Genomic DNA, 24894 nt, shown 5'->3' with positions numbered 1-24894 from the left:
GATACAATACACTTGCTTATTTATAAATATTTTGTTAGGTGACAGGGGACACTGGCGCATTCATTTCGGATCTGCCCTACACCACATGAATTTTCATCCAAAGTTTTTGAACGATTTAAAAAAAATAAAAGTATACAACATAAACATCCAGTTGAATCAAAATAAGTATTTTTAATTCTACTTCCTCTTTTACTTCGAATTACAATTCTGCATCCTGCTCTCCATCTCGATTCATTGTCAGATGCTTCCTACAGGAGGCGACATTTACAGTAGATCCACTGGCAATAATACAACAAACCAGCAGTCCGTGTCCCAGAAACACATCTGAAGTTAGCAGAGACAACGACTTAATATCAGTTTTAACCTTTTTACTTTTCATAGAGGAAAATTGCTCTTAAGTGTTATAGTATAATTGCAGCAAACATATTTGCTATAAATTGGTTAAAATCGCTCTCCCTCTTTTCTTAAAAGCACTGTGGTCATTATTCCATAAAATTTTATTACATTTAGTTTCAATAAATTTATAATAATAATACATTTACTTTATTTTATCATCATATTATTATTTTATATCAAAAATGAGTCCTGTCTGAATCCTTTTGCCCAGGTGAAGGGAAGAGTTTCGCTTGACCAATCAGCGTTCAGTGTGGAGGACAGCAGGAGCTTCTACCTGAGCAGAGACATGATCACCTGTGTGAGGATCTCTGAAGCTCATGTGTGTGTGTGTGTGAGGACAGTCGCGCACCACAATAGGTTTCAGTAAAACACACAGATAATGGAGACTAGCGGTGTTTTATTTCTCTGTGTCTCCTGCCTCAGTCTGTGTTCAGGAGCGCGTGGCGGTAAACATGATGTTTTCGCGCGAGTTGTGGATCTGGTGTCTCCAGGTGAAGAGTTCCTCACAGAAGATGCTCTTCTCTCGGTGTTCGAGAGGCTGGAGAGCCGCCTGCTCTGCTCCGGTGTGTCCTGTGGGAAGGTAAGGCGGATCTGAGGAATTTTGGGGGAAATCTAGGTCCAGCTGAGAGAGAATCGGGTAAATGATAATTAAAGGGACATAGTAGGCTACAGTAAACAAAACAAAAAAAATAAAAGCAAGGACTGTATGTTTCCCATGATCTAAACTATAGTTATATACAGTATTTCTATATTAATTTTATACTTTTGGCGTGATCATAAAAATACACAAATTTTGATATTTCTCTGATATACAGTCGTGAATGTCTGAAAAAATGGTGCTTGTTTTTTATGCAATTTTTAGACAAAATATTCTCAATAATTTAAAACGTTAAAAATAATAACATTTTTTTTACTTTTTATATTAACATATCCTTTTTCCAGAATTTTACTTTCAATTATTTTGATTGTATTTCTTTTTTCTTTTTGCAATTTCCAGACAGTTACACCAACTAGATTTTTTTTTTTTTTTTTTTTTTTTTGTCAGAAAGAACATTGACACTATATGCATGACATAATAAAGACACTAGTTAATAATAATGAGAACTGGACCGTAAAGTGTTGGTTGCCTAAAAAAATTCTTAAAGAAAATAAGGCCTATTTAAGGATCATTAGATAATTTCCATGACAACTAAGCACATTTTATGAACCATATGACAGAAATCACATGAGTATCTTTACATTTACTAAAGGCAAACTTAAACTGCACACACACTGTAACCAGTTTCTTGTCTCTCTCTCTCTCTCTGCTGTGTAGTGTCTGTCTGTTGAACATCTGCAGCAGCTGTTGAGGAACCACAGCAGTTCTCAGGAGCTCCAGATGGAGGATTTCTTTACGATAGCTCCTGCATTCTGTCTGTTCCTGAGCGCTCCGATGGAGACCTGCAGGGCCATACGAGCGGGACACTGGGACACAGAGACACACCAGTTCATCCAAACCCTCTCAGACCTCAACGACACCAGCCGGCCTCCTCACCCGGACGTCCCAGGATATCAGGGTCTGGAGAAGCTGCTCGACGAGATGGAAACACACTATCAGCCCGACACACATGAGGTCAGGAACGGCAGAACAGCTTCAGGATTAATGTGCTAATCATTCAGCATCATATATATCAAAGTTAGTCTTGATACACATCTGTTATTTGTCCGTTCACATTTCTAGTCGTGTCTCTCTCTGAATGACGTCCTGGACGAGATCGGAGATCATCACGTGGAGCTGGACGCCGTGTTGGGAAACGTCCTCTATCATGTCCTGCGTGGAGACTGTCTCAGAGCTCATGCTCTTCCTCAGAACCGATACTTTCTGGATTACATCTTCAGTCAGTTTGGCTCTGATAACCTCACGCTTCATGGTATGACTGACTAATAATCCTGATGATGTTACACTAACCTGAAAATGTTTCATGTGGGAACATTCGGTTTTATTTAAGTAAAAAAAATTAAGATCATTGTTATTTTAGTATCATTAATATACCATTAAAGTTTTTTATAAATATGTTGAATGTTTTTCTATTTTCTATTTTCATTTTATTTAAAGTCTTAGTCATTTTATTTATTAGTTTAAAAAATGTCTATGTTTATGTTTTTTATTAATTTATATTTCAGTTTTAGTACTTCAAGTTAAACCAGAGATATTTTAGCATCTTTGAGATACTATTATATATTATATGTATTGTTATTATTTTTGAAATAGATGTTCTATTTATATTTTCCATTTTAATTTTAGTTAAAATGTTAGTAAAAAAAAAAAAGAAAGATATAGGTTACTAAATGAAATGGGAAATGTTGCCTTGGCTGAATTAAAAAATACATTTACCCCTGGTTTCACAGACAGGGTTTAAGACTAGTCCTAGACTAAAATGTAAGTCTGAGCTGTTCCCACTGAAATAAACTTGCACTGACTGATCTTAAAAATATATCAGTGCCTTTTTAGTTTTAAGATGCACATCGGGTAATGTTTTTTTATAAGCATGTTTATAAAAATTACTTAAATGTCCTAATTGATCTATGGTCTAATCCTGGCTTAGTCTAAGCCCTGTCTGTGAAACCGGGCCTTAAAGTTTTTGTTTTTTAAATTTATTTCAGTTAACATTTATTTTATATCAAGTGACAAAAATGTTTTCTTTTTCTTTTTTCTTGTTAACTATAATAACCCTGCTCATGTCAGGTACAAATGGCACTTTTTCACTTTTTAAAGAAAATATTATATCTAAAGCACATTATAGGGTCCTCAGATCAGTGTTCAGGTTTCTGTGTTCTACATTTATGTTTATGCATTTGGCAGACGCTTTTATTCAAAGCACAATTTTTTGGCAGTTCATGCATTCCCTGCCGAACCCAAAACCTTGGCTATAGCAAAAACATCAATATGGAACTTAATAATGTTCTCCTGGCTGGAGTATAAGGATGTTTAAATACCTATTTCTGAAGTACTTTTATGACCAATAGTTGGTTTAAAGCTGGAGGTTTGTGCTCTATTTTTAATGATGCTATTGTTACTCAGATTTTGAGGAGCTTCTGAAGACACTAAATCTGGGCAGAGGAGAAGACGATCACGATGATGTCCACCTCGAGCCTCATCAGGAGGATCACCATAATAACAGCAACTGGGATACAGTAAGACACCGCAGTGTGTGTGTGGGGCATCATGGGAAATCTTTACATGCATCATTTAGATTTAGATGAGGAGTTATTTTGAGGCCTGTAACATGACATATCGACATGAATAAGTGATATTTAGCTCTCTTGATTGATGTGACATAATGTGCAATCTGAGACCATGCAATCTCTCCGCAATGATAATCATTGAAATTACCGTTACAAGTGCTAATTTTTTGTTCACAATTTTTTAAGTGAAAACAGAAAAAACACAACATTTGAAACTTCAAACAGAATGAAAACATGCATATAAAATCTATATAAATATAAATAGCCTGTCATTTGACATCCGTGCAACTAATAAATCAGGGAATTGTACACATTAAAGCATGCATGCTTATCAGAACAATGAAAGCAACTGAAGCCAAATTATATATCTAAATGATAAAAAATGTGCATGTCTCAAACTGTGTCTGGTTGTTTTGTCTATAGACGTGTTTCAGCGCTGAAGACCTGTTGAGGATCTACCAGCTGAACTCTTCATCGCTGACCCGAGATCAGTTCACACAGCTCAGTCCTGCTCTGATCCAGCAGATCCTCAGCGGAGGCTGTTCTGAGATCAGTTTCACACACGTGACCCCTGATTCTCTGAGCACAGCTGCGAGTGAGTGACGGATCAGCACTGAACAGTTAGTCTGAGCTGTATAGCATATCCATATAAAGTCCACAAACATATTCTAAACCATATGTAGTAACAAACCTTAGTTCTCAAGCTTCCTTCAGATGTCTGTGCATTCAGCTGAATGTTTCATTATTCAGGCAGCTGCTATAAACACATCATTTTAACTAACTTTAACTACAGCAATTTGCTCATTAAGATTCTCTTTAAATTGTTTGTCTGCCATGACAGCAGTTGAGTCGAATGTTATGAACTGCATTATGAATTATGTGAAAAATTATGTAAAGCCAATTTGATGAGAGTGACAAACATCAATATAGTTGACCATATGTTTGACATTTAAATAAGACATTAAAGTGATTGCAAATAAACTATAAAAAATTACAGAAATTAAATTAAGATTCATTATTTTATCAACATCTGAAAACAGAAAATGTGCATTAAAATCTAGGTTTATAATTGAATTTATAAGGGGAACTAAGACTTCTGTGCAAGGCTATAATAACTGGTCAATGCCATGCTATTTGAAAATAGCCAAATATTAATCTGCCTGTATATTTATATTGGTGCCACTACTATGTACATATTTTTATTTGACAAAATACATTTTATTTATGCATTAAATTGATCAAAAACAATAGTGAATACATTTATGTTATATCAAATTTAAATAAATCCTAAAAAAATATGAAGCAGCACGACTGTTTTCAACACTGATAATAATCATAAATGTTTCTTGAGCAGCAAATCATCATATTAGACTTTTCTAGATTCTAGTTTTCTGAAGGATCATGTGACACTGAAGACTGGAGTAATGATGCTGAAAATTCAGCTTTGATCACAGGAATAAATTACATTTGAACACATGTTCACATTGAAAAAAGCTATTTTAAATTGTAAAAATATTTCACTGTTTGTACTGTTTCTAATTTAAAAATGCAACCTTGGTGAGCAGAAGAGACTTGACTTTTAAATACATTTTTAAAAATCTTGCCAACCCCAAACGTTTAAAAGGTAGAGTAATATCTAATGGCAACAATTTAAATGTGAAAAATGTATTTAAAAAATACTACCAACTTGATAGTTTAGTTTGTCAGAGAGTAAAGATGTTTTATATACAGTGTGTAACTGTCAGTGATGGTGAATGTTTAGATGATCACTTACAGTTTCTGTATCAGAAACATGACACATCATGACCAGTTGCTTTTCTGGTTCTACTACTATATTCAGTTCTTGTTGGCATCTTATTGTTGGCATCAGTCTCTCATTGACAAGAACAAGGACAATCAGAATCATTCCTGAATGCTGTGACTTATTATTTTAGTGACCATCTCTTCCTGGAGAAGAACAATCCCTCCACTGTTTTCTGGTCACAAACCAGATTCCGTCTGAATGTTTACAAAAACCACACCTGAGAATAACACAGACGATACGATCTCTTTATATAATCACTCAATGATTATATACGGCATATGTACCAGTGATGCTCATGATTCTATTGTATCCATTTGGATCAACTGAATTTGCTACTTCGGATCATGTGCCCTTCTCTTTGTTAGTGAATGTGGGCAAAGTGCCATCTCTTAAGTGTGTGAGCAATGAGACGCAAGTTGGAAAAATTAAGTGATCCACCTTAACGCAAGAGGACATTTGTACATATTTTACCCAGTCTGAAACCAGGCTGAGTAACATTGAGCTGCCTAAAAGTGCTGTTACCTGTAATGATATTAACTGTCAGAATCTGCAACACAGAGGTGAACTGTGCTCACTGTATGATAAGATTGTAGATTCTCTCCTTGTCTCAAGTCAACCTCTGTATAAGATGAAGACATATAAAGCTAAACCAGTTCCATGCTGAGGCTAGAAGGGCCTTTAAAGCTTGGGCTGAATCAGGCAGACCCAAGTGTGGCCATGTGTTTGAGTATATGAAGAAAGCAAAGGCAAACTTTAAATATGCCCTACGGTTTATTAAGAGTAATGAGAACACTCTCAAGGCTGACTTACTGGCAAGAAAGCTGCAAAGCAATAGCCCTACAGACTTCTGGAAAGAGATAAAAAGAATGAATACTGTTCCTACCAACTCATATTGATGGTGTAAATGGAGCAGAACAGATTACACAGATGTGGCAGAAACATTACTTTGACATTTTCAATGCTGTCAAGAGTAATTCTTTTATTGTTAACAAAATTGAGAAGAGTGAAGATGTGATTGTCACTCCACAAGAAGTCTTTGAGATAGTGATGAAGCTGGATTACAACAAGGCATGTGGTGAAGACGGGGTATCTGCTGAGCATTTAAAATATGCTAGCAGTAAATTATATCCCTTGCTCGCCATTTGTTTTACAGGCTTTCTTATACATGGAGTCCTACCCGACCGATTATTGTCTGTCATTTTGGTTCCAATTGTAAAAGATAAAACTGGCAAAATTAACAGTAAAGACAACTATAGACCTATAGCTCTGGCCAGCACTTTGTCTAAGGTACTGGAAAAGTCCATTTTGAATAAGTTGAAAGAGTTTTTGCTGACCTCTGATAACCAGTTTGGTTTTAAACCCAAGCATGGAACAGATATGTGCATAGACAAAACAGATAGACAAAATACAACAATTTTTATGTGTTTTATTGATGCCTCAAAGGCCTTTGACTATGTAAACCATGAAAAATTATTTTCTAAATTGTACAAGAAAGGTGCTCCAAAATGTCTTGTGAGAATTCTGGTTCTCTTACGAGAGGTTCTCTCGTATTGCGTAAGTTGCTTACGCATCGGGAAAGTCTTCTTTCTTCGAGATCTGAAGCCAAAAAATTATCCTTAATTTTGTATTCATTGTCAACGCAGTGCAGCAGCCGACAGACCTAGGCAGGCTGTATAAGCGTGCTCATTGGCTGTTCGGCGGCAACTGCTTAAGCCTATCAGTGAGCGCTCTGTACGCGGCAACCAATGAGGGCGCTTCGCGCCCTCCACACCCTTCTAACCGTCAGAATGGGTGTGGCCAGCGTGTATATATTCAGTGCTCACAGGCTAAAATTCTGATTTTCTTGTCTTCAGCGAAGCTCTTCGCATCGCTGGATCTTGAGAGCCGCCGCCATTGAAACCAGCGACCAGCAAGCTTAGGACAGCGCCTGAGGAAGCCGGCCGTCTTCGCCGCCTTCAGCCATCCGTGCCTGCTATGCTATCCGGCGACATATCCTTTACATTATTACTGTTACTTTGTGTATTCTAAAAGAGCAAATGTTGTGTATTTACAAAAACGCCTCGTTTTCCTGCGGCTCGTGCCGCGCCCCGCTCAGCAACGGAGACCGCCACCTCTTCTGCGCTCTCCGCCTGGGCCGCGGGCACGCCGCCACCGCACTCTCTCGGGCGGCTGCCCCGAGTGCGAAGAGCTTTCAATGTCGACCCTGCGGGCTCGACTTGAAGCTTTCGACCAAGCTGTCGCTCCGCCTGTCCCTGCCGGGCCGCGCAATAAGAAGCGCCGCTCGCAGCGACCACCGGAGACTGTTGTGACTGAGGAGCTCGCCGGAACCTCTCCCTCGAGCTCTCTCTCGCCCTCTCCCTCCCGGCCGCTCAACCGCCGGCTCTGCCCGCGCCGCCGCCGCGTCAGGAGATGAGGCGAATGTGATAGATACCCGTACTCTCCCTCTGTTCGAGCCGTGCAACTGCGCCGCTCACAAGGGATGGCAGAAGCGGACGGTCTCGGAGCGAGTTTCCTCTCCCTCTGTTCGAGCTGCGCAAACTGCACCGCTCACAAGGGATGGCAGGAGCGGACGGTCTTGGAGCTCTCTTTACGTTACAAGAAAGCTACTCCGTCCTCGCGCGTCACTCACCGGTGAAAGGGGAACGCCGTGGCCGGACTATAACCTCCATTTCTCACACATTTCTCAGTCCCCTCTTAAGTTCAGGCGACTGGAATTGTTACTATTGCAGTATACGAGCCTGTTATAAATACACGCTCGCCTGCAAGCAAACGCCGTCACAAGACATGATGACGCTCACCGAAAGCTAATGTATTCTCCCCTGTGGCTCAGTGGCGGAATCTTAGACTGTCATGCTAGAGACCCGGGTTCGATCCCGGCTCTCGCGGCAGATACAATTTATGCTGTTCGCTCACACATACTAACGAACATTTTCGCCCCGACGCCGCCATTGCGCGTCGCGCCTCACACTATATGTTCCCCGTCCAAAGCCACCGGGACACTGTGTGTAAAACGGCCAGCTATCGCTACGTGCGATCCGCCGTATCTAACCACCAAGAGCGCGCGCGCCGCGCCCGCCCCTGAATGTAAGTCCTGTGCCCGCCCTCGAGCGCTCACACATACTAACGAACATTTTCGCCCCCGACGCCGCCATCGCGCGTCGCGCCTCACACTATATGTTCCCCGTCAAAGCCACCGGGACACTGTGTGTGAAACGGCCAGCTATCGCTGCGTGCGATCCGCCGTATCTAAGCACCAAGAGCGCGCGCGCCACGCCCGCCCCTCCGTTTCGAGCTCTCGAGCCCGCGATGCGCGGCGATCGGAGCCCGGAGGCCATTCTGCCCCTGGCTGCACACGCTAAAGCGTGGGAAGCTATTCCAGGCGCATCAGAATGGGTGCTAAGCACAGTAAAACAGGGCTATACGCTGCAGTTCGCTCGCCGCAAACTCCGCGCTTTCAAGCGCGTATCGAGACCAGAGTGAATGGGGAAGTAACACATCTACTTCGAGCAGAAATAGCTACACTTCTGTACAAAAGGGCTATAGAACCGGTTTCCCCTTCCATGAGCGAGTCGGACTTTTACAGCCGTTATTTCCTCGTTCCCAAGAAGGACGGAGCTCTCAGACCAATTTTCGATCTGAGACGTTTGAACAAGGCTCTTATGAGAAGACCGTTCAAAATGCTCACAACCAGACAAATTCTCGCGCGAATTCGCCCGAGGGACTGGTTTATATCTCTCGATCTAAAAGACGCGTACTTTCAGATCCAGATAATACCCCGTCACAGGCCATTCTTGAGATTCGCCTTCGACGGTCAGGTATATCAGTACACCGTCCTGCCGTTCGGCCTGTCTTTGGACCAAGAGCTCGCTGGTGCCCAGTCAATCAACCTCTTTTCTGGGTTTGGATCTGGACACTGTAGCGATGACGGCCCGCCTGTCGACACAGCGCGCGCGCTGCATTCGACGCCTGGCCGCGTCCTTCCGGCCGGGCAGCACCGTACCTCTCAAAACATTTCAGAGGTTACTGGGTTGTATGGCCTCAGCCGCAGCAGTGCTTCGGCTGGGCCTTTTACGAATGCGCCCGCTACAACGCTGGCTGAATGCCCGAGTGCCTCACAGAGCATGGGCTTCCGGCGGTATCCGCATCAGAGTGACTCAGAGCTGCGTTTCAGCACTGAAGCCCTGGTTAGCGGCCGACTGGTACCAGCGGGGAGTGACAAGGGGAGCTATCTCACACCGCAAAGTTATCTCGACAGACGCTTCCACCTCAGGCTGGGGCGCTCTGTTCGAGGGCAAACCGGTTTTTGGCCTATGGTCAGACCAGGAAAAATGCCTCCACATAAACTGTTTGGAGATGATAGCGGTCGAGAACGCGCTCAAGCGCTTCCTCCCATTCATACAGGATCACCATGTGCTAGTCCGCTCGGACAACATGTCCGTGGTATCCTATGTGAACCGACAGTGCGGTGTCAGATCCAGGAATCTGTGCAAGCTGACAGAACGCCTTCTCGTGTGGGCTTACCGCTCGCTGCGCTCGCTGAGAGCCGCGCACGTGCCAGGCCACCTGAATGTCGGTCCAGACAGACTGTCCAGGGACAACATTCCCCCGGGAGAATGGTCCCTGCACCCCCAGACAGTCCAGTTTCTCTGGCGCCTATTCGGCAGAGCGGAGATCGACCTCTTTGCGTCGGAAGACAATGCTCAATGCCCGAAGTTTTACTCGAAGAGCGAGGACGCGCTGTCCCAGACATGGCCCAGCCTCCCGCTGTATGCTTTTCCTCCGATCTCCCTGTTGCCACAGGTCATTTCGAGGATCAGAGAAACGCACCACTCAGTGCTTCTTATAGCCCCGCGATGGGAAAACCAAACTTGGTACCCAGAGCTGGTGAGGCTGTCGCACCCACCCCCGTGGCCGATCCCGGTGAGAAAGGATCTCCTTTCCCAAGCCGGTGGATCGATCTGGCATCCCCATCCAGAGCGTTGGTCGCTGCATGCATGGGTGATCAACGGATACCCGTTGACCCGTCAGAAGGGGTCGTGAACACGATCACACAGTCTAGAGCCCCCTCCACGAGACGGCTCTACGCGTCTAAATGGTCGGTGTTTTCCAAATGGTGCGCTACTAAAAGCTTGGATCCGCACGCATGCGGGGTCCCGCGGGTGCTCTCCTTCTTACAAGAGCTGTTGGAAAAGGGCAGATCCCCTTCCACGCTCAAAGTATATGTGGCCGCTATTGCAGCGTTCGCTGAGACGACGCGCGGCCGGGCAATGGGAAGGAATGAGCTCATTATCCGCTTCCTCAGAGGAGCTAGACGGATGAATCCCCCGCGGCCCCCCTCGGTTCCTTCTTGGGATCTGTCCTTGGTCCTGGCAGCCCTGAAGGCTTTTCCCTTTGAACCGCTTGAATCCGTGGATCTAAAGTATCTGTCGCTTAAAACCGTTTTTCTGATAGCTCTGTCTTCAGTCAAACGAGTGATCGGGTGATCTGCACGCGCTATCTGTTAGCCCTGCATGTCTTGAGTTCGGGCCGAATGACTCGAAAGTCATTCTCAGACCGAGACACGGTTACATCCCCAAAGCGATTGGAACCCCGTTTAGGGCACAAGTTATTTCCCTTTCGGCTCTGCCAGCATCCGATAATGGGGACAGTGATAACCTCCTATGCCCTGTCCGGGCACTGAGAGTTTACATCACGTGCTCCGCCGCTTTCAGGCGTTCAGAGCAGCTCTTTGTTTCCTTCGGCGGACGCACCAAGGGTCTCGCCGCCTCGAAGCAGAGCCTGTCCAGGTGGATAGTGGATGCGATCACAGCAGCTTATGCCTCCAAACACCTGCAGTGCCCTCTGGGCATCAGAGCCCACTCCACTAGAGGCATGGCCTCGTCGTGGGCCTGGTCCAGCGGAATTTCTATCCACGATATTTGTATGGCGGCGGGCTGGGCCTCCCCGTCAACATTCGTGAGGTTTTATAACCTGGAAGTTCCTGCCCTACAGGCAAAAATATTGTCAGTATAAGTGACATGTATGCTCTGCCCAGTTCTCGTGTGCAGACTACGTTCATATGCTGGCGTTATTCTGGTACTATACTCAGGGTGAAGTGTTTGACTCAGACCGGCTGATCCGCTCTGTTTCCTATTTCCCGTTACGCGCTGTTATCGGTGCTGGCCCGCGCTGCTGGCCGCCCGTATTCCTCTCTGTGGCGCGGGGATTTTTCTCTTCATGTGAGACCGACTATGTCGTTCTTCTCCTACCCTAATGAGTGCTTATGTACTGTATGGGCTCGCTCTGCCGGCCCTACTGTTTTGCACTGTTATATGCTTATAGACCGGCCGCGCCGCTCTATTTCATATACTGCATGAAGTGCTTGTACTGTGCTGGCCCGTCTCTCCGACCGGCCACATATTCCAGCAGAATGTTATTCCCCGGTTTCCCTGGGATTCATGGGCTGGATGCTCGGCGCACACCGCGTTGACAAGGGGTTCCCGATGCGTAAGCAACTTACGCAATACGAGAGAACCTCTCGTAAGAGAACGTACTCGGTTACTAATGTAACCTCGGTTCTCTCTAGAAGAGGGAACGAGTATTGCGTAACCTGCCGTGTCGCGCCACGAGCTTTTGCGCTTCAGACTACGAAAACCAGAATTTTAGCCAGTGAGCACTGAATATATACACGCTGGCCACACCCATTCTGACGGTTAGAAGGGTGTGGAGGGCGCGAAGCGCCCTCATTGGTTGCCGCGTTCAGAGCGCTCACTGATAGGCTTAAGCAGTTGCCGCCGAGCAGCCAATGAGCACGCTTATACAGCCTGCCTAGGTCTGTCGGCTGCTGCACTGCGTTGACAATGAATACAAAATTAAGGATAATTTTTTGGCTTCAGATCTCGAAGAAAGAAGACTTTCCCGATGCGTAAGCAACTTACGCAATACTCGTTCCCTCTTCTAGAGAGAACCGAGGTTACATTAGTAACCGAGTACGTTTTCTGGTATGGCCATCAGTTAATGTCTGTAAAATGGGGAAATTGCTTATCTGCATCTTTCTGTGTGTCAAATGGAGTAAGACAGGGCAGCATTTTGTCTCCGTCTTTATTTAATGTATATATGGACAACTTGTCAAGGTTTTTAAATGATTGTGGAACGGGCTGTAGGGTTGGCGACAGTACCATTAACCACCTAATGTACGCTGATGACTTTGTTATTTTCTGTCCATATAGCGCTGGGTTACAAGAGCTGTTGCATGCGTGCACTCAGTATGGAACAGACTTCGATATAAAATACAACTCAAAGAAAAGCATTATCATGATAGCCTGGAGCCGAGAGGACTCCAAACTGGCATTCCCTGATTTTTTTTTTGTCAGGCAATAGACTTAAGGTTAGCAATGAATGTAAATATTTGGGGCATTATTTGACTGCAGACTTGTCTGATGACAGAGACATTTACAGACAGTGAGGCATGCTTTATGGACAGGCTAACATGCTGATCCGCAGGTTTGGAATGTGCTCAACACCTGTTCAATCAGACTCTTTAAGGCGTATTGCACTACCATGTATACTGCCCATCTGTGGAGGCGCTACAAAAAGAGTAGTATGCAAAAGCTAATTGTAGCGTATAATGATGCCATGCGGATGCTACTGAGGGTCCCACGTTGGAGTAGTGCAAGCCAAATGTTTGTGAATGTGGGTTTGCCAAACTGCCCTGCTGTACTGCGAAATCTTATGTACAGGTGCATGTGCAGGCTTTCGAGCTCGGTGAACAGTATCATCACTGCATTGACCAACCCTGAACTAAGCTCGGTGCGATATTCTTCTGGTATTTGGACTCTGGCTTATGAGCCTATACAGGAGATGAATGTATTGTTTTTATGTTGTATAAATTGTTCTTTTTTTGTTGTTGTTGTTGTTGTTTTTTTTCTTCTTGTGTGTAATATGGACCATTATTTATGTGTCTGAAATAAAGAATAATAATAATGAGCGCTTTGTGTCCAGGATATGGATATGCCACCCTCGCCAACATCATCATCTGCCTGATGGCCATGTTTGGGATCGTGGTGCTGCTGTTTTCCAGATGTACGCAGGTTTTCCAGATGTGCATCCAGTTCTGCATCAGCCTGGCCGTGGGATCCCTCACGGGAGACGCTCTCTTGCATCTGCTTCCCTCGGTGGGTGGACTCACACGTGTCTGAATAGGATGGGGTTCGTTCGTTGTTCTCATGGTTTGTGCCTGTAGTTTTTAGGTCTTCATGCACATAAAGATGGACACGGTCACGAGGAGGAGAACCTCGACTATGTTTACAAACTCCTGGTGGTCCTCGGCGGCATCTATGTCTTCTTTCTGATGGAAGCCATATTCTCCATCATCACTCGACACGGTCGTCATCATGATGGAGTGAGTGACTGAGTCTGCAGTCTTAGAAGAAAAGGCTCTGTATAGAATCTAAAAGGGTTCTTTCAGGCGCTTCATGTATAGAATCTTTTCGGGGTTCCAATCATTTCGATGATTTTTAGTTTAATTAATTTAACGAATTAAACCGCACATAAACATACTCTACTTCACAGATACTCAACAGGCGGCCCGCGGGCCGCATCCGGCCCATCGGCATTAATTTTATGGCCCGCGTCATGCAAAAGATGAACGCACTTTTTTTATAATTTGAGCTCAAAAGTTGCGCGAATATTAGACAGTGTGATTTATGTATATTGCGGACGGTCGATAATCCGTTGGTCGATTAATGGTCGTCATTGTGATGTGTGTGGAATGTTTAGTGAGATATAGCTAGGCTACTTAATATCTCCGAAATGTATCCAGAGCCGGCTTCAGACTGCGCTCAGCAGGGGGGCATTTATTTTCAATGGGTGGGCACTAGGTATGGGAATTTTTTTTCGGATATCAGATATCCTTTATTTATTATTGCTACTGCCTTTTCTGTTAGCTATTACCATGAAGTGATGCAAGTTGCAACCCATACAATAAACACATAAACCATTACACATTGTTGCAAGACGTGCAACTCTTAAGAAATTTGATTAAATAAGGGTTAAATTGGCCTATACAAAAAAATTACAAGACCGACTCTGACCACAGCTTTATTATAAACAAAGCAAACGAACATGCTCACAGTCTCTCACTGACAGGTCAGGATAGTAGTTTAACTGCTATCTCACTGGCGGAAGAGAGAAAAAAAGCTACACATCTTTATTCTGCTTTGCTCTAACATAAGCGTTCACAGTAGCCTACTATTAAAAAAGCATCATGTAACGTTAGTTACCTTCATCAAAACAAATTAAAAACACCCACAACATACACAGAGATTATTCTACAATTTCCATTTACAAGGAAATATAGGCTAAAACAGCTGTTTCTCCACGGCGGGAGTGACATTTCAGGACAACGGACAGCGCAAAACTGAACTAAATAGGCCTACTAAACTATTATTAGTCTCATCATCACAACATAACGTGACAACACAATATAGTGAACTTTGACAGTACATAATGCCAGTTAGATAAATACACTAACAACCGGCCAGCATGAAACTTTAAATTTAACTTGCAGTTAGAAGAGCTGAAGACGCCGCTTGTGAGCTGATTGGAACTTCCTGAGAACAGCGTCCTTCCATTCACCACAACACTTTTTTGTTAAGTCCTTCTCGAATGCAAGTTGAACTAGTCTGGCCTTTCTTGTGTGAAGCATGCTCCTTCTGTGTTCTGAAAACACATTTTTGAGCGTGGAGAACGAATTTTCGCAGGTCGCGGTAGAAGCACCAAATACCAAAGCCAGTTGGAGTGCCGTCAACGCAGTGGGCATCGCCTTAAGCGTTTTGTAATGTTTGGACAACAGTCTCTGAACTGTCCATTTCTCCTCTGAGTCGTCTTCCATTTGGGACTGGAGAAATCGACGTGCGACGCAGAACTCCGACTCCACTATCTCCATTCCTGCTAAATCCATAATGTGTTTGAGTTTTTTCACATCCAGAAAACTTTTATTTTCTGGGTCAAGAGCTTCCAATGCACTTATCAGCTTCCCATTGCGCTCGCTGAAACGCACATCCATTTCTCCAAGTACGGCATCAATTGCACTGAAAAAAAGTCTCTTCAGCTCTGACTTGTCGTTATTTGTGTCGTTTTGTCCCACACTCTCCTCAAGAACGTACTCCTCCAGGTTCCTGTTCATAACACGTCTCCTTTTGCTGGGTTGTATGGGCTCGTTGTTGTTGGTAGCAGTACTCCATAGCTCGGTAAATGCATCATCGCATCTCAGATCACGAACACAGTCTATCGCACTGTGCACGAGTTTCACTGCATTCAGTAGGTCCATTTCCTTCGCCTGTAGCTGTTTGTTAGGCGAGTCCAGAAGCAGTAATATCTTGTGCACACTATGTCCAATGAACACAAAGCTGCGCTCCTTTATCTGGTGTAAAAGGCCAGTTGCCAGCACTCTCACTTCTGATCCAAAGGCCCGAGAGCTGCTCGTCTTTGACAGTACCGCAATGATATCCTCCAAGTTTTTAAGGATCACAGAGACCGTTGCTAGATGGCCTGTCCAGCGTTGGTCAAGGAGGCGCTTCAGGGTATCACCTTTATAGTGAGTGGAAACGGTGGGCTTTCTCAGGAAATTATAAAGCATGCCACACACATTAAAGAAGTCACCAATTGCTTCTTCAGCCGACAGAGCATGGACGACCACAAGGTGCAGCTGGTGGTTAAAGCAGTGGATGTAAGGGATTTCTCTGCCAAGTCTATCCTGTAGCAGTTTTTGGACTCCTCCGTGTTTCCCAGACATGAGGGATGCACCGTCATAGCACTGACTCAATATCTTTGCACTGCTGAGCCCCGCTTTTTGAAGTTCTTGTAATATGGTGTCAGTGAGTGTCCCTGCGTCCCCAGCTTCTGCAGTGGCCATGGTAAGCAGACGTTCTGTCACCTTACAACTGTCCTCTGATATGAACCGGATGACTATTGAAATGTTCTCACACCCAGTGGAGTCACGAGTCCCGTCAACTTTGATCGTGAACCACTGCGAGCCTAAGTCACGTACAATAGCATCCGTTATGACACTGCTCATTGCCTCAAGTAGTTCGTTTTGTATTTCGTGACATGTGTATGTTGCGTTGCGAGGTATTGTTTTCACGACTTTAACCAGCTGCTGGTCTTTCCGGAGGGTGTATTCAAATAGAGAAAGGAACAGTCCACTCCCCCCCTCTGACATACTATCAAAGGCATCTAGCTTACCTCTCAAAGGTAGTTGATTTGTTGCCAGAAACTCCAAAATGTCAATAATGGCAGACATGTAGTATCGGTTCCTTGAAAGCTGCTCTGTGTTAATCAATTTGGAAATCTCTGTGTCCGTCTCTGTGCGTTTCCCTCGTTCCCTCCAAGCGGCAACGCATGTCAGGTGCTCTTTGGAAGTGGCATGTTTATGGAAGCCTTTGTTGGATTCGTTTGCATGCTTCCAGTTGCAATATCCCTTTGTGATAAAAACTGAATCAACATTGGTATATGCTGTCGCTGACCGAAATTTCCTACAAGGAAAACAAAAAGCGCTGTCTGTGTTCACAGAGTATTCCAGCCAGTCTCTTCCATGGTACCATGTACTCACAAATGAGCGTTTTTTCCCATTATAAAGGCGGCTTGGATACTTGTCCAGTTTCACCTGGTTGGGCTTTTTGTCACCGAGATCCTCAGGTGGACCTTGAGGTGTAGGAAGGTCTGGTCCAAATGTAGTGGAGCTGGAGCTACAGGTGCTAGCTTGGGAAGCTGCGATGTTAGCGGCCACGCCGCCGCCGCCGCCGACCACGGAGTCACAAATAGCCGGGCTGTTGTCGTTGTCTTGTTGTATGGGGTCAGCAGAATCGTTAATCGACGTGGAAGGAGAAACTGTGGTTTTGAACCATTTTCTAATGTCCATTTTTGGACAGTTTTCATCTGTTTGCTTTGTTTTGAATGCAGCCAGGAATATTGCGCCAACTGATTTCATTCATGTATTAACGTGCAAGTGATTGGGGGGGCGGCAGGGGGGTTTCCTCACTGTGGTTTTATGTTGGCTAAGCGCTTTATTATATTTTCAGCTAATGAGCAGTTTGTTGACATATTTTTATTATTTCTCACTAAAATGTAAATTAAACTGATATTATTTTGTAAATTATATCATAATTCAATTTGGGGGGGCATAAAAGACATTTGGGGGGGCATTGCCCCCTAATGCCCCCCCATACCGCCGGCAGTGAATGTATCATTAACTTGCTAAGCGCAACAATAGCAAAACAAGCGGTAAAACTGTCAGGCAACTCGTGTGTGCGACGCGCTATGCATAGCTCGTGCATTCAGAGCTGCGCACTTTCACAGCTGATTCGGGTGACGTTAGAGTTGATCCGCGCATCTCTGCAGTGTGTAATTGGCCGATGATCTCAACAGCATGAAAAACAAAACTTGTTTTCAAATTGTCAATGGTTTATAAACAGTAGCAAAAAGCGCTCCCATTACAATTAGGAGCTGTCAAAACGTCAATAAGTTCACGGCACTCTTGCAAAAAAATTGATGGATTTATAGCGTTTTGAAAAGAAAAATAACTTTGAATTTATCATCAACAATATTGTTGTTTGATTTAATAATCATTGTTCGACATGTTCAGACTGAGCAAAAAAAAAAAAAAAAAAAAAAAAAAAAAAATTTTTAACAGGATAAATTGTTGTGTGGGTCAAGCTAAAAAATGTTTTTTTTTTGCTTAATATTAATAATTAATATTGCTAGAAAACTGTTAATCCACTTTTTGTTCCATATTTTTTTATTTTCATGTTAGCCTACTTTAAATAGGACAAAGACTAGCAAGACTTACCTAGCAAGGTTTTTTAATACTCTGAGTATGAACTCTCTTTTTTTTTGCATTAATATCGCAAGAAAATTATTACCCAGATTTAAATTTTTATTTTATGTTCAGTATTACTTTAAATAGAACAAAGACTAGCAAGACTTAGCAAGATAGGTAATAAACTGAATTTCTATATAAGTAAAAACTGTAAATATTGTCATAAATAAAGTTTTACGATGCAAGTTGTAATTTGTGGCCCTTCACATTTAATATGGTTTAAATGTGGCCCCCTTGGCATCTGAACTTGAGTACTTCTGCTCTACTTCATCACTAGAAAAAAATTAAATGACCCATTAAACATGAAAGTTTTATGCAAGCATTTCACCTTCTATAGAACCTTTTTGCCATAAAATAATTCTTTAAAATTGAGTCTAGAACCCTATGAGTCTATACAGAACCCCAGTGCACACTGCAAATGACATAATCCAATTCTTACTGAGTAATTTTGTCTAATTTTCCAGTTAAAATTTCTTAAACCGCTTAAACCAAGATAAATTTAGCATGATATTCAGAAGCAACATAGCAAAAGATATTAAGACTTTTTAATAAGCGCACATACCGTTAAAAAGTCTGGATTAAAAAAAAAAGAAGATATTAATACTTTTATTCAGCATGGATGCATTAATTTGACCAAAAGTAACATTAAATACATTTATAATGGTACAAAAATTTCAAATAAATGATGATTTTTAATATCAAAGAATCCTGAAAATATGCATCACAGGTTCCACACAATATAAAGCCTTTTTTTTTATTAATAGAAAACACTTATTTTATATTGTAATATTTCATTTATATTAAAGACACACTGTATGAAAAGTCTTGTTATCATATTCAGCTTGACTTCAAGTAAATCTCTTGTTTCAAGGATTTTTTGACATTAAAGACCCGTTCACACCAAGGACGATAACTAAAACAATATAGTTTATATTTTTTCAAATGTAAAAAAAAAAAAGTCCACACCACAACTATAACAATAACGGCACAGAGGAACGATATCATCGGGATCACTTTCACAAAGATTTTTGATAAGCGAAATGAATGCGAAATGGCATTTTAAGCTTGACTAATAAAAAATAGGTTAAGCATAACCTAAATTTACATTTACATTTAGTCATTTAGCAGACGCTTTTGTCCAAAGCGACTTACAGATTAGGACTAAATTAAGCGAGTCATCGTGAAGAGGCAAGAAACAACGCAAGAAGTGCTCAAAATACGAAGTTCAGGCATTGGTCAGAGTAGCATAGGCCGATAAGCGAGGATTTAAAGTAAAAAGGAGAGAATTTTTTTTTTTTTTTTGAGGTTAAGTGCTCACGGAAGAGATGGGTTTCCAGCTGTCTTTTGAATGTTGTCAGGGATTCTGCGTTGCGGATGAGGGTGGGGAGAGCATTCCACCAGCATGGAACTGGGAATGAGAATGTTCTGGAAAGTGATTTTGTGGCTTTCTGTGATGGAACCACGAGACGTCGCTCGTTAATTATGTTATTAAGAAGGCTCAGGTCATTCTTTGTACTGATAACCACCCATTATGAACTGAGTTTGAGGCCTTACCTTCAGGCCGTCGAACAAAAAAATTAAGAATTTATGTCTGTGGCTATTAAGATAGTAAACTGCCCTGGCCCTGATGAGAGTTTACTTAGCACACAAAAATAATGAATTTATTAAGAATAGAGCCTGGTATTTTTATGTATGCATCCTGTATAATTTTATTGTTTATTTAGGAACTTTTGTATATAATAGTTTATCTAATATGTATTACATGGATGTGGTTAGTGTTTCTGGTGAGTCTGATAAAAATGTGTCCAAATAATAAATAAAAGAGGGCCCAAGACTGAGCCTTGGGGAACATCAGTGGTTAATAGCAATGGATAAAAACATTGACAGCCAATCAGAATCCATCGTGCTTTAAAGAGCTTGAGCATTTAAAGAGACAGACGACAAAACTGCAGCTTGCTGTAATAAACATGCTGGTGTGGACGTTGTTATAGTTATCATTATATTTATCTTTTAATTGTATTTTTTTGCTGTGTGCACTGGTATGACTGGAAAATGTTAGTAAGGTGGCCGCCACATGAATTTAAAGGGTCTCTGTTGTCCTGTTGTAGGAGTCTGACCCTCATCACTGCGATCACATTAAAGTTCTGCAGATGTTCCAGAGCAGGAGAGACAGCAACAACTCCACGTCACAGGACGAGCTGGTGAGACCGTCTTTCTGTGTGAACGTGGACCAAATAAACAAGTTATCATGTTACAAATCACTACACAGACACTACAGACAATACCAGTTTACCCTGAGGAGGACAGGGGTAATCATATTTCACAAACCCAGACAGTAATTGTAAAAAAACACGAGGTCATTTTAGGTGATTTTATTATCATCTGAATCAGGAATTTTGGTGTTCATTGGTGGTGTTTTTGATTTTTCGATTAATGAATGGATATTTAACTAATTTCTAGATTATCCTTAGATTTAGACAGGAAAATTTGGGCATCAAAGGTGGATTTTTTTTTTTTTTTTCATACAATATCTCTAAAAATTACAGCATTTTTTCTGCTCACTCATAAGACAAAATCCTGTAGGAACATCTGTGATTTGGGTGTATAATTTTTTTCCGTAACATGTCTGCTTTATTTTGACCATCAAATACAGTTTATCAGTGCAGAAACACCACAGTCTTCCTCTGTAATCATCAGTTAACACTGTCAGTTCTCGTTGATTTCAGGTGAACGAGCAAAACAACGAGAAGTCCTTCCTGGAGCCGTTCAGCAGCACACGAGGTCAGTTCATGCCTAATACTCAGCGCTCTGTGCTAAACACAACTGGGCTGTAAATAATAACACCCCACTTAGAGTTAATCACATGTTTGTGCATTAAGGGAGTAAAGTGACCTGTTATTAAAGTGACCTATACCAGCACCATCCGATGAGGTCACTTCTTAAGAAGTTTCTGCTGCCATATAAACTTTTCGTGAACATTTCTACACCTCCTTTCAAAAGACTCAGTAGGATTTTTACTCTTCTGCTCACCAAGGCTGCATTTATTTGATCAAAAATACAGTAAAAACAGTAAAATTGTGAAATAGTAAAAAAAATATATATTTGAATATATTTTAAAATGTTATTTATTCCTGTGGTTCATTAAATTGATCAAAAGTGACAGTAAAGTAAGTTACAAAAGATTCTATTTCAAATAAATGTTATTCTATTTTGAACTTTCGATTCATCAAAGAATCCTGGAAAAAAAGTTTTCACAAAAATATGAAGCTGCAGCACAACTGTTTTCAACATTGATAATAATCATAAATGTTTATTTTAGAATGATTTCTGAAGGATCATGTGACATTGAAGACTGGAGTAATGATGCTGAAAATTCAGCTTTGATCACAGGAATAAATTACATCTTACAATATATTCATATAGAAAAGTTATTTTAAACAGTACTAATATTTCACAATATTACTGTTTTTACCGTATTTTTGATCAAATAAATGCAGCCTTGGTGAGCAGAAGAGACTTTCAAAACATTTAAAAACCTTGCCGCTTTGACCAGTAGTGAGCATCTCTCTCATGTCCCTCAGAGAAGCGTCTGCTGCCGTTCATGATCACCATTGGTGACGGCATCCATAACTTCACGGACGGTCTGGCCATGGGCGCTGCGTTCTCCGTGTCGTGGCGCTCGGGACTGGCGACATCACTGGCCGTCCTGTGCCACGAGCTTCCACACGAGTTAGGTGAGATCTCAGCAGTTTCATTTGAGAAGATAAACTAATCTAGCTACTGAAAATGCATTGAAAACAACTAGAAAAAGTAAGTTTGTCAAGACAGACTTTGAATGTTGTGTGAATGTTGTTTGAAGGTTACAGAAACATGCAAGTTTGAATACTAAGACTTTCTATGTACTCTTGAAATAACTCTAGTACACAATGTACAGTAACATTACTGTAAAGCGCAGTCAAACTTGTTTTTCTGTTTTCCTGCACACACGTTTCCTTTCAGGAAAATAGTCATAGGAATAGAGTATTTATGCAACAAAAATTTCAACCTGGTTTAATGTTAAATCCGCTAAAAAACTAAAAAGTAGATTTTGTGTGAATCTCAAAACTCGCTATGAAAAGGTCTGTCACATCAAAGTCATAAGATAACAAAAGTATTATATTTTGCATAAAGTAAATGAAGACTACCTTTATTTATAATTACATTTAAATAGTGAATTTTTTAAAGTTATATATTTTATTTATATTATTTATATTTAATATGTATTAAATATATATATATAAAAACACACACACATTTTTAAATTAATTCATTTTGTTTAAATATTTAAGTATTCCTTTATATTATGTTATATTATGTTTTTAACAATTTACTTTTTTACATTTTCAGTTTTCATACATATTTATATATATATGAATAGTTAAGATGCAAAAGCCTCTAAGTGCCATCTGAAATTTTCTTCTAGAATGATCATTTTTGGTACAACTAATAGGTCATTTTCATTGCCATTTAAGTGAAATTACTGAACTTAAATATATAAGCTTGATAAAAAATTATCATTCTAGAAGAAAATTTCATATGGCACTTAGAGGCTTTGGCATCTAAACTATATATATATTTCATTTTTATGATGCAAAATATAGTTGTATGTTTATGTTTGTGTTTGATCTCTGTGCGGTTGTTGTCTGCAGGTGATTTTGCGATCCTGCTTCACTGCGGTCTGTCTGTGAAACGTGCTCTTCTGCTGAACGTGGGCAGTGCTCTCACCTCCTTCATCGGCCTGTACATCGCTCTGTCCATCTCCACACAAACACTCGCTCAGGAGTGGATCTCCGCCGTCACCGCCGGACTCTTCCTGTACATCGCCCTCGCAGACATGGTGCGTTTGCTGCTTTCAGAACACAATAACTGAGCTAAAATGAACAAAATAGCCAACATATATTGTGTAAAATGAAAATGACGTGCTATATGGGCTTATGCTAAAAGCAGAAATATCAGATTCAATTCTAAAAAAATCAATACATTGTAGTTTCCTGCATTTTTCAAGTAAAACAAACATCTGAAATATGTGTGTCATCAGATCATCATAAAAAGCAAGCTTCATTTCTATGTTGTTTTCCTCTTGTCTAGCTCCCCTCCATGCTTCATGTGGACAGCAAATGGCCGTGGCTGATTTTTCTCCTGCAGAATCTGGGTCTGATGACCGGATGGGGGATCTTATTACTCCTGTCTTTATATGAAGATCAGATCGGAATCTAAAATATGATGCCGCTTTGTACTAGTGTATTATCATATTCCCTTCCTCAAGCATGTTTGTGTGATCATCATTTAAAAAAAGTGGAAATTTGTGCAATTTATAGTGCTGCCATGTTTTAATATGGGATTTATTTGGGATCTATTATTTTTAATAATATTATTGTATTTTTACAATTTCTTCAGAAAATGTAAGTCTAATAACAATGTAACATGTGAAACGGATAAATCAGCTGTTTGAATCACTTTAAATCATGGTCATCAGCATCAGTGTTGTTTCTATGAAGATATAACTGGATTGAAAATATTGCACTTGATATATGGAAGTGATTTTACATCATGAAATTCTGGTAATATGAAGTATGAATTGTGTACTGTATAGCCATAAGATAGCTCTGTGAATAAATGAACTAAGGGTGAGCTGTAGATCCTGCGCAAGTCTGAGAATAAACATAGTCTCTGTGGTTTCATAAATGTTATGTAAAGCCTGCCTTCAGCATTATGGTGTCAGTGTGTTATTAGTCATGTTAGAGACTGCTGTGGTGAAGCCACTTCAAGCCAGTGATTTTACTGTCAAAGCTGAAATGCTGAGGTTTCGCTGAGACTCATCAGAAGTGTTCATTAGACAATGATCCTTGTAGAAATGAAGGAAAATGACAGGTGTCTCTGATATATAACATACACACACCCAATTTAAATACAGTGCATTGACTGCAAACCCTGGAAAAACATTTAAAATGAGACATTACTCACAGAAATGCTCTCTGTCAGGGTCGGAAATGAACCAGGGTGTGAGACAAAAATACTCGTCTAACACTGACTTCATTATAATATAAAACAAGTTAACTTAGATCAGTGTTAACTCTTTGAAATGATTTGCATGTGCATTTTTTCCTACTCATATAAAAACTTGGTACTGATCCATTTCTTTGAGTAAATAACAGAATTAAAAGTTTCTATGAATTATAATAAAGCATTGAAGAGTTTATGTTCAAAAACAGGTGAGTTTGAATCAGAGCAACTTGAGCTGAACGAGCAACACATGTAATTGGTTTGTAATTCCCTACAAACTAAGTACTGGTCTTACCTTATAAATTTTTATACAGAATTTAATTTAATTTGATCACTTCGGGGTAGGTACGCGAAACGAAATTCCCGACAAAGCTTTATCTGGAGTGGTAAAGGGATCCTCCATAGGGAGAGACTAGTTGGCACTTCTACACTGCGTTGTTATCGGGTTCAGGCGAAGGTCCTTCATCAGATCTGGACACGGCCTGGATCCGGCAGGCTGCGGGAAAACCTCGGGATAAACAAAGACACTAAAATTAGCGTAGATGCCATTCTTCTTCTGATGTAACGAGTA

General features: G+C 41.3%; 1 protein-coding gene across 1 annotated transcript; it reads left to right on the top strand.

Moving 5' to 3' along the window:
- The first annotated feature begins 615 nt into the window (after nt 1–615).
- On the top strand, nt 616–24029 carry LOC307163604 (zinc transporter ZIP4-like). Its single transcript, XM_079879720.1, has 12 exons — nt 616–976; nt 1712–2008; nt 2117–2306; nt 3458–3570; nt 4045–4216; nt 13406–13578; nt 13647–13805; nt 20390–20482; nt 21008–21062; nt 21863–22015; nt 22970–23157; nt 23409–24029. Exons 1-12 carry the CDS (start codon nt 776–778, stop codon nt 23535–23537), a joined length of 1923 nt encoding a protein of 640 aa, XP_079735846.1. The 5' UTR covers nt 616–775; the 3' UTR covers nt 23538–24029.
- Nucleotides 24030–24894: the final 865 nt, after the last annotated feature.

Source organism: Squalius cephalus (genome assembly GCF_949319135.1).
Source record: "Squalius cephalus genome assembly, chromosome: 8".
In the NCBI taxonomy this organism is placed as follows: Eukaryota; Metazoa; Chordata; class Actinopteri; order Cypriniformes; family Leuciscidae; genus Squalius; species Squalius cephalus.
This window is presented reverse-complemented; position numbering and strand designations above follow the sequence as displayed.

Bases quoted from the DNA above. Each gene is read 5' to 3' on its own strand.
- LOC307163604 (XM_079879720.1), top strand. From the start codon at position 776: ATGGAGACTAGCGGTGTTTTATTTCTCTGTGTCTCCTGCCTCAGTCTG. The intron at 2,009-2,116 runs GTCAGGAACGGC...TCACATTTCTAG, and splicing joins ATCAGCCCGACACACATGAG to TCGTGTCTCTCTCTGAATGA. The intron at 3,571-4,044 runs GTAAGACACCGC...TTTTGTCTATAG, and splicing joins ATAACAGCAACTGGGATACA to ACGTGTTTCAGCGCTGAAGA.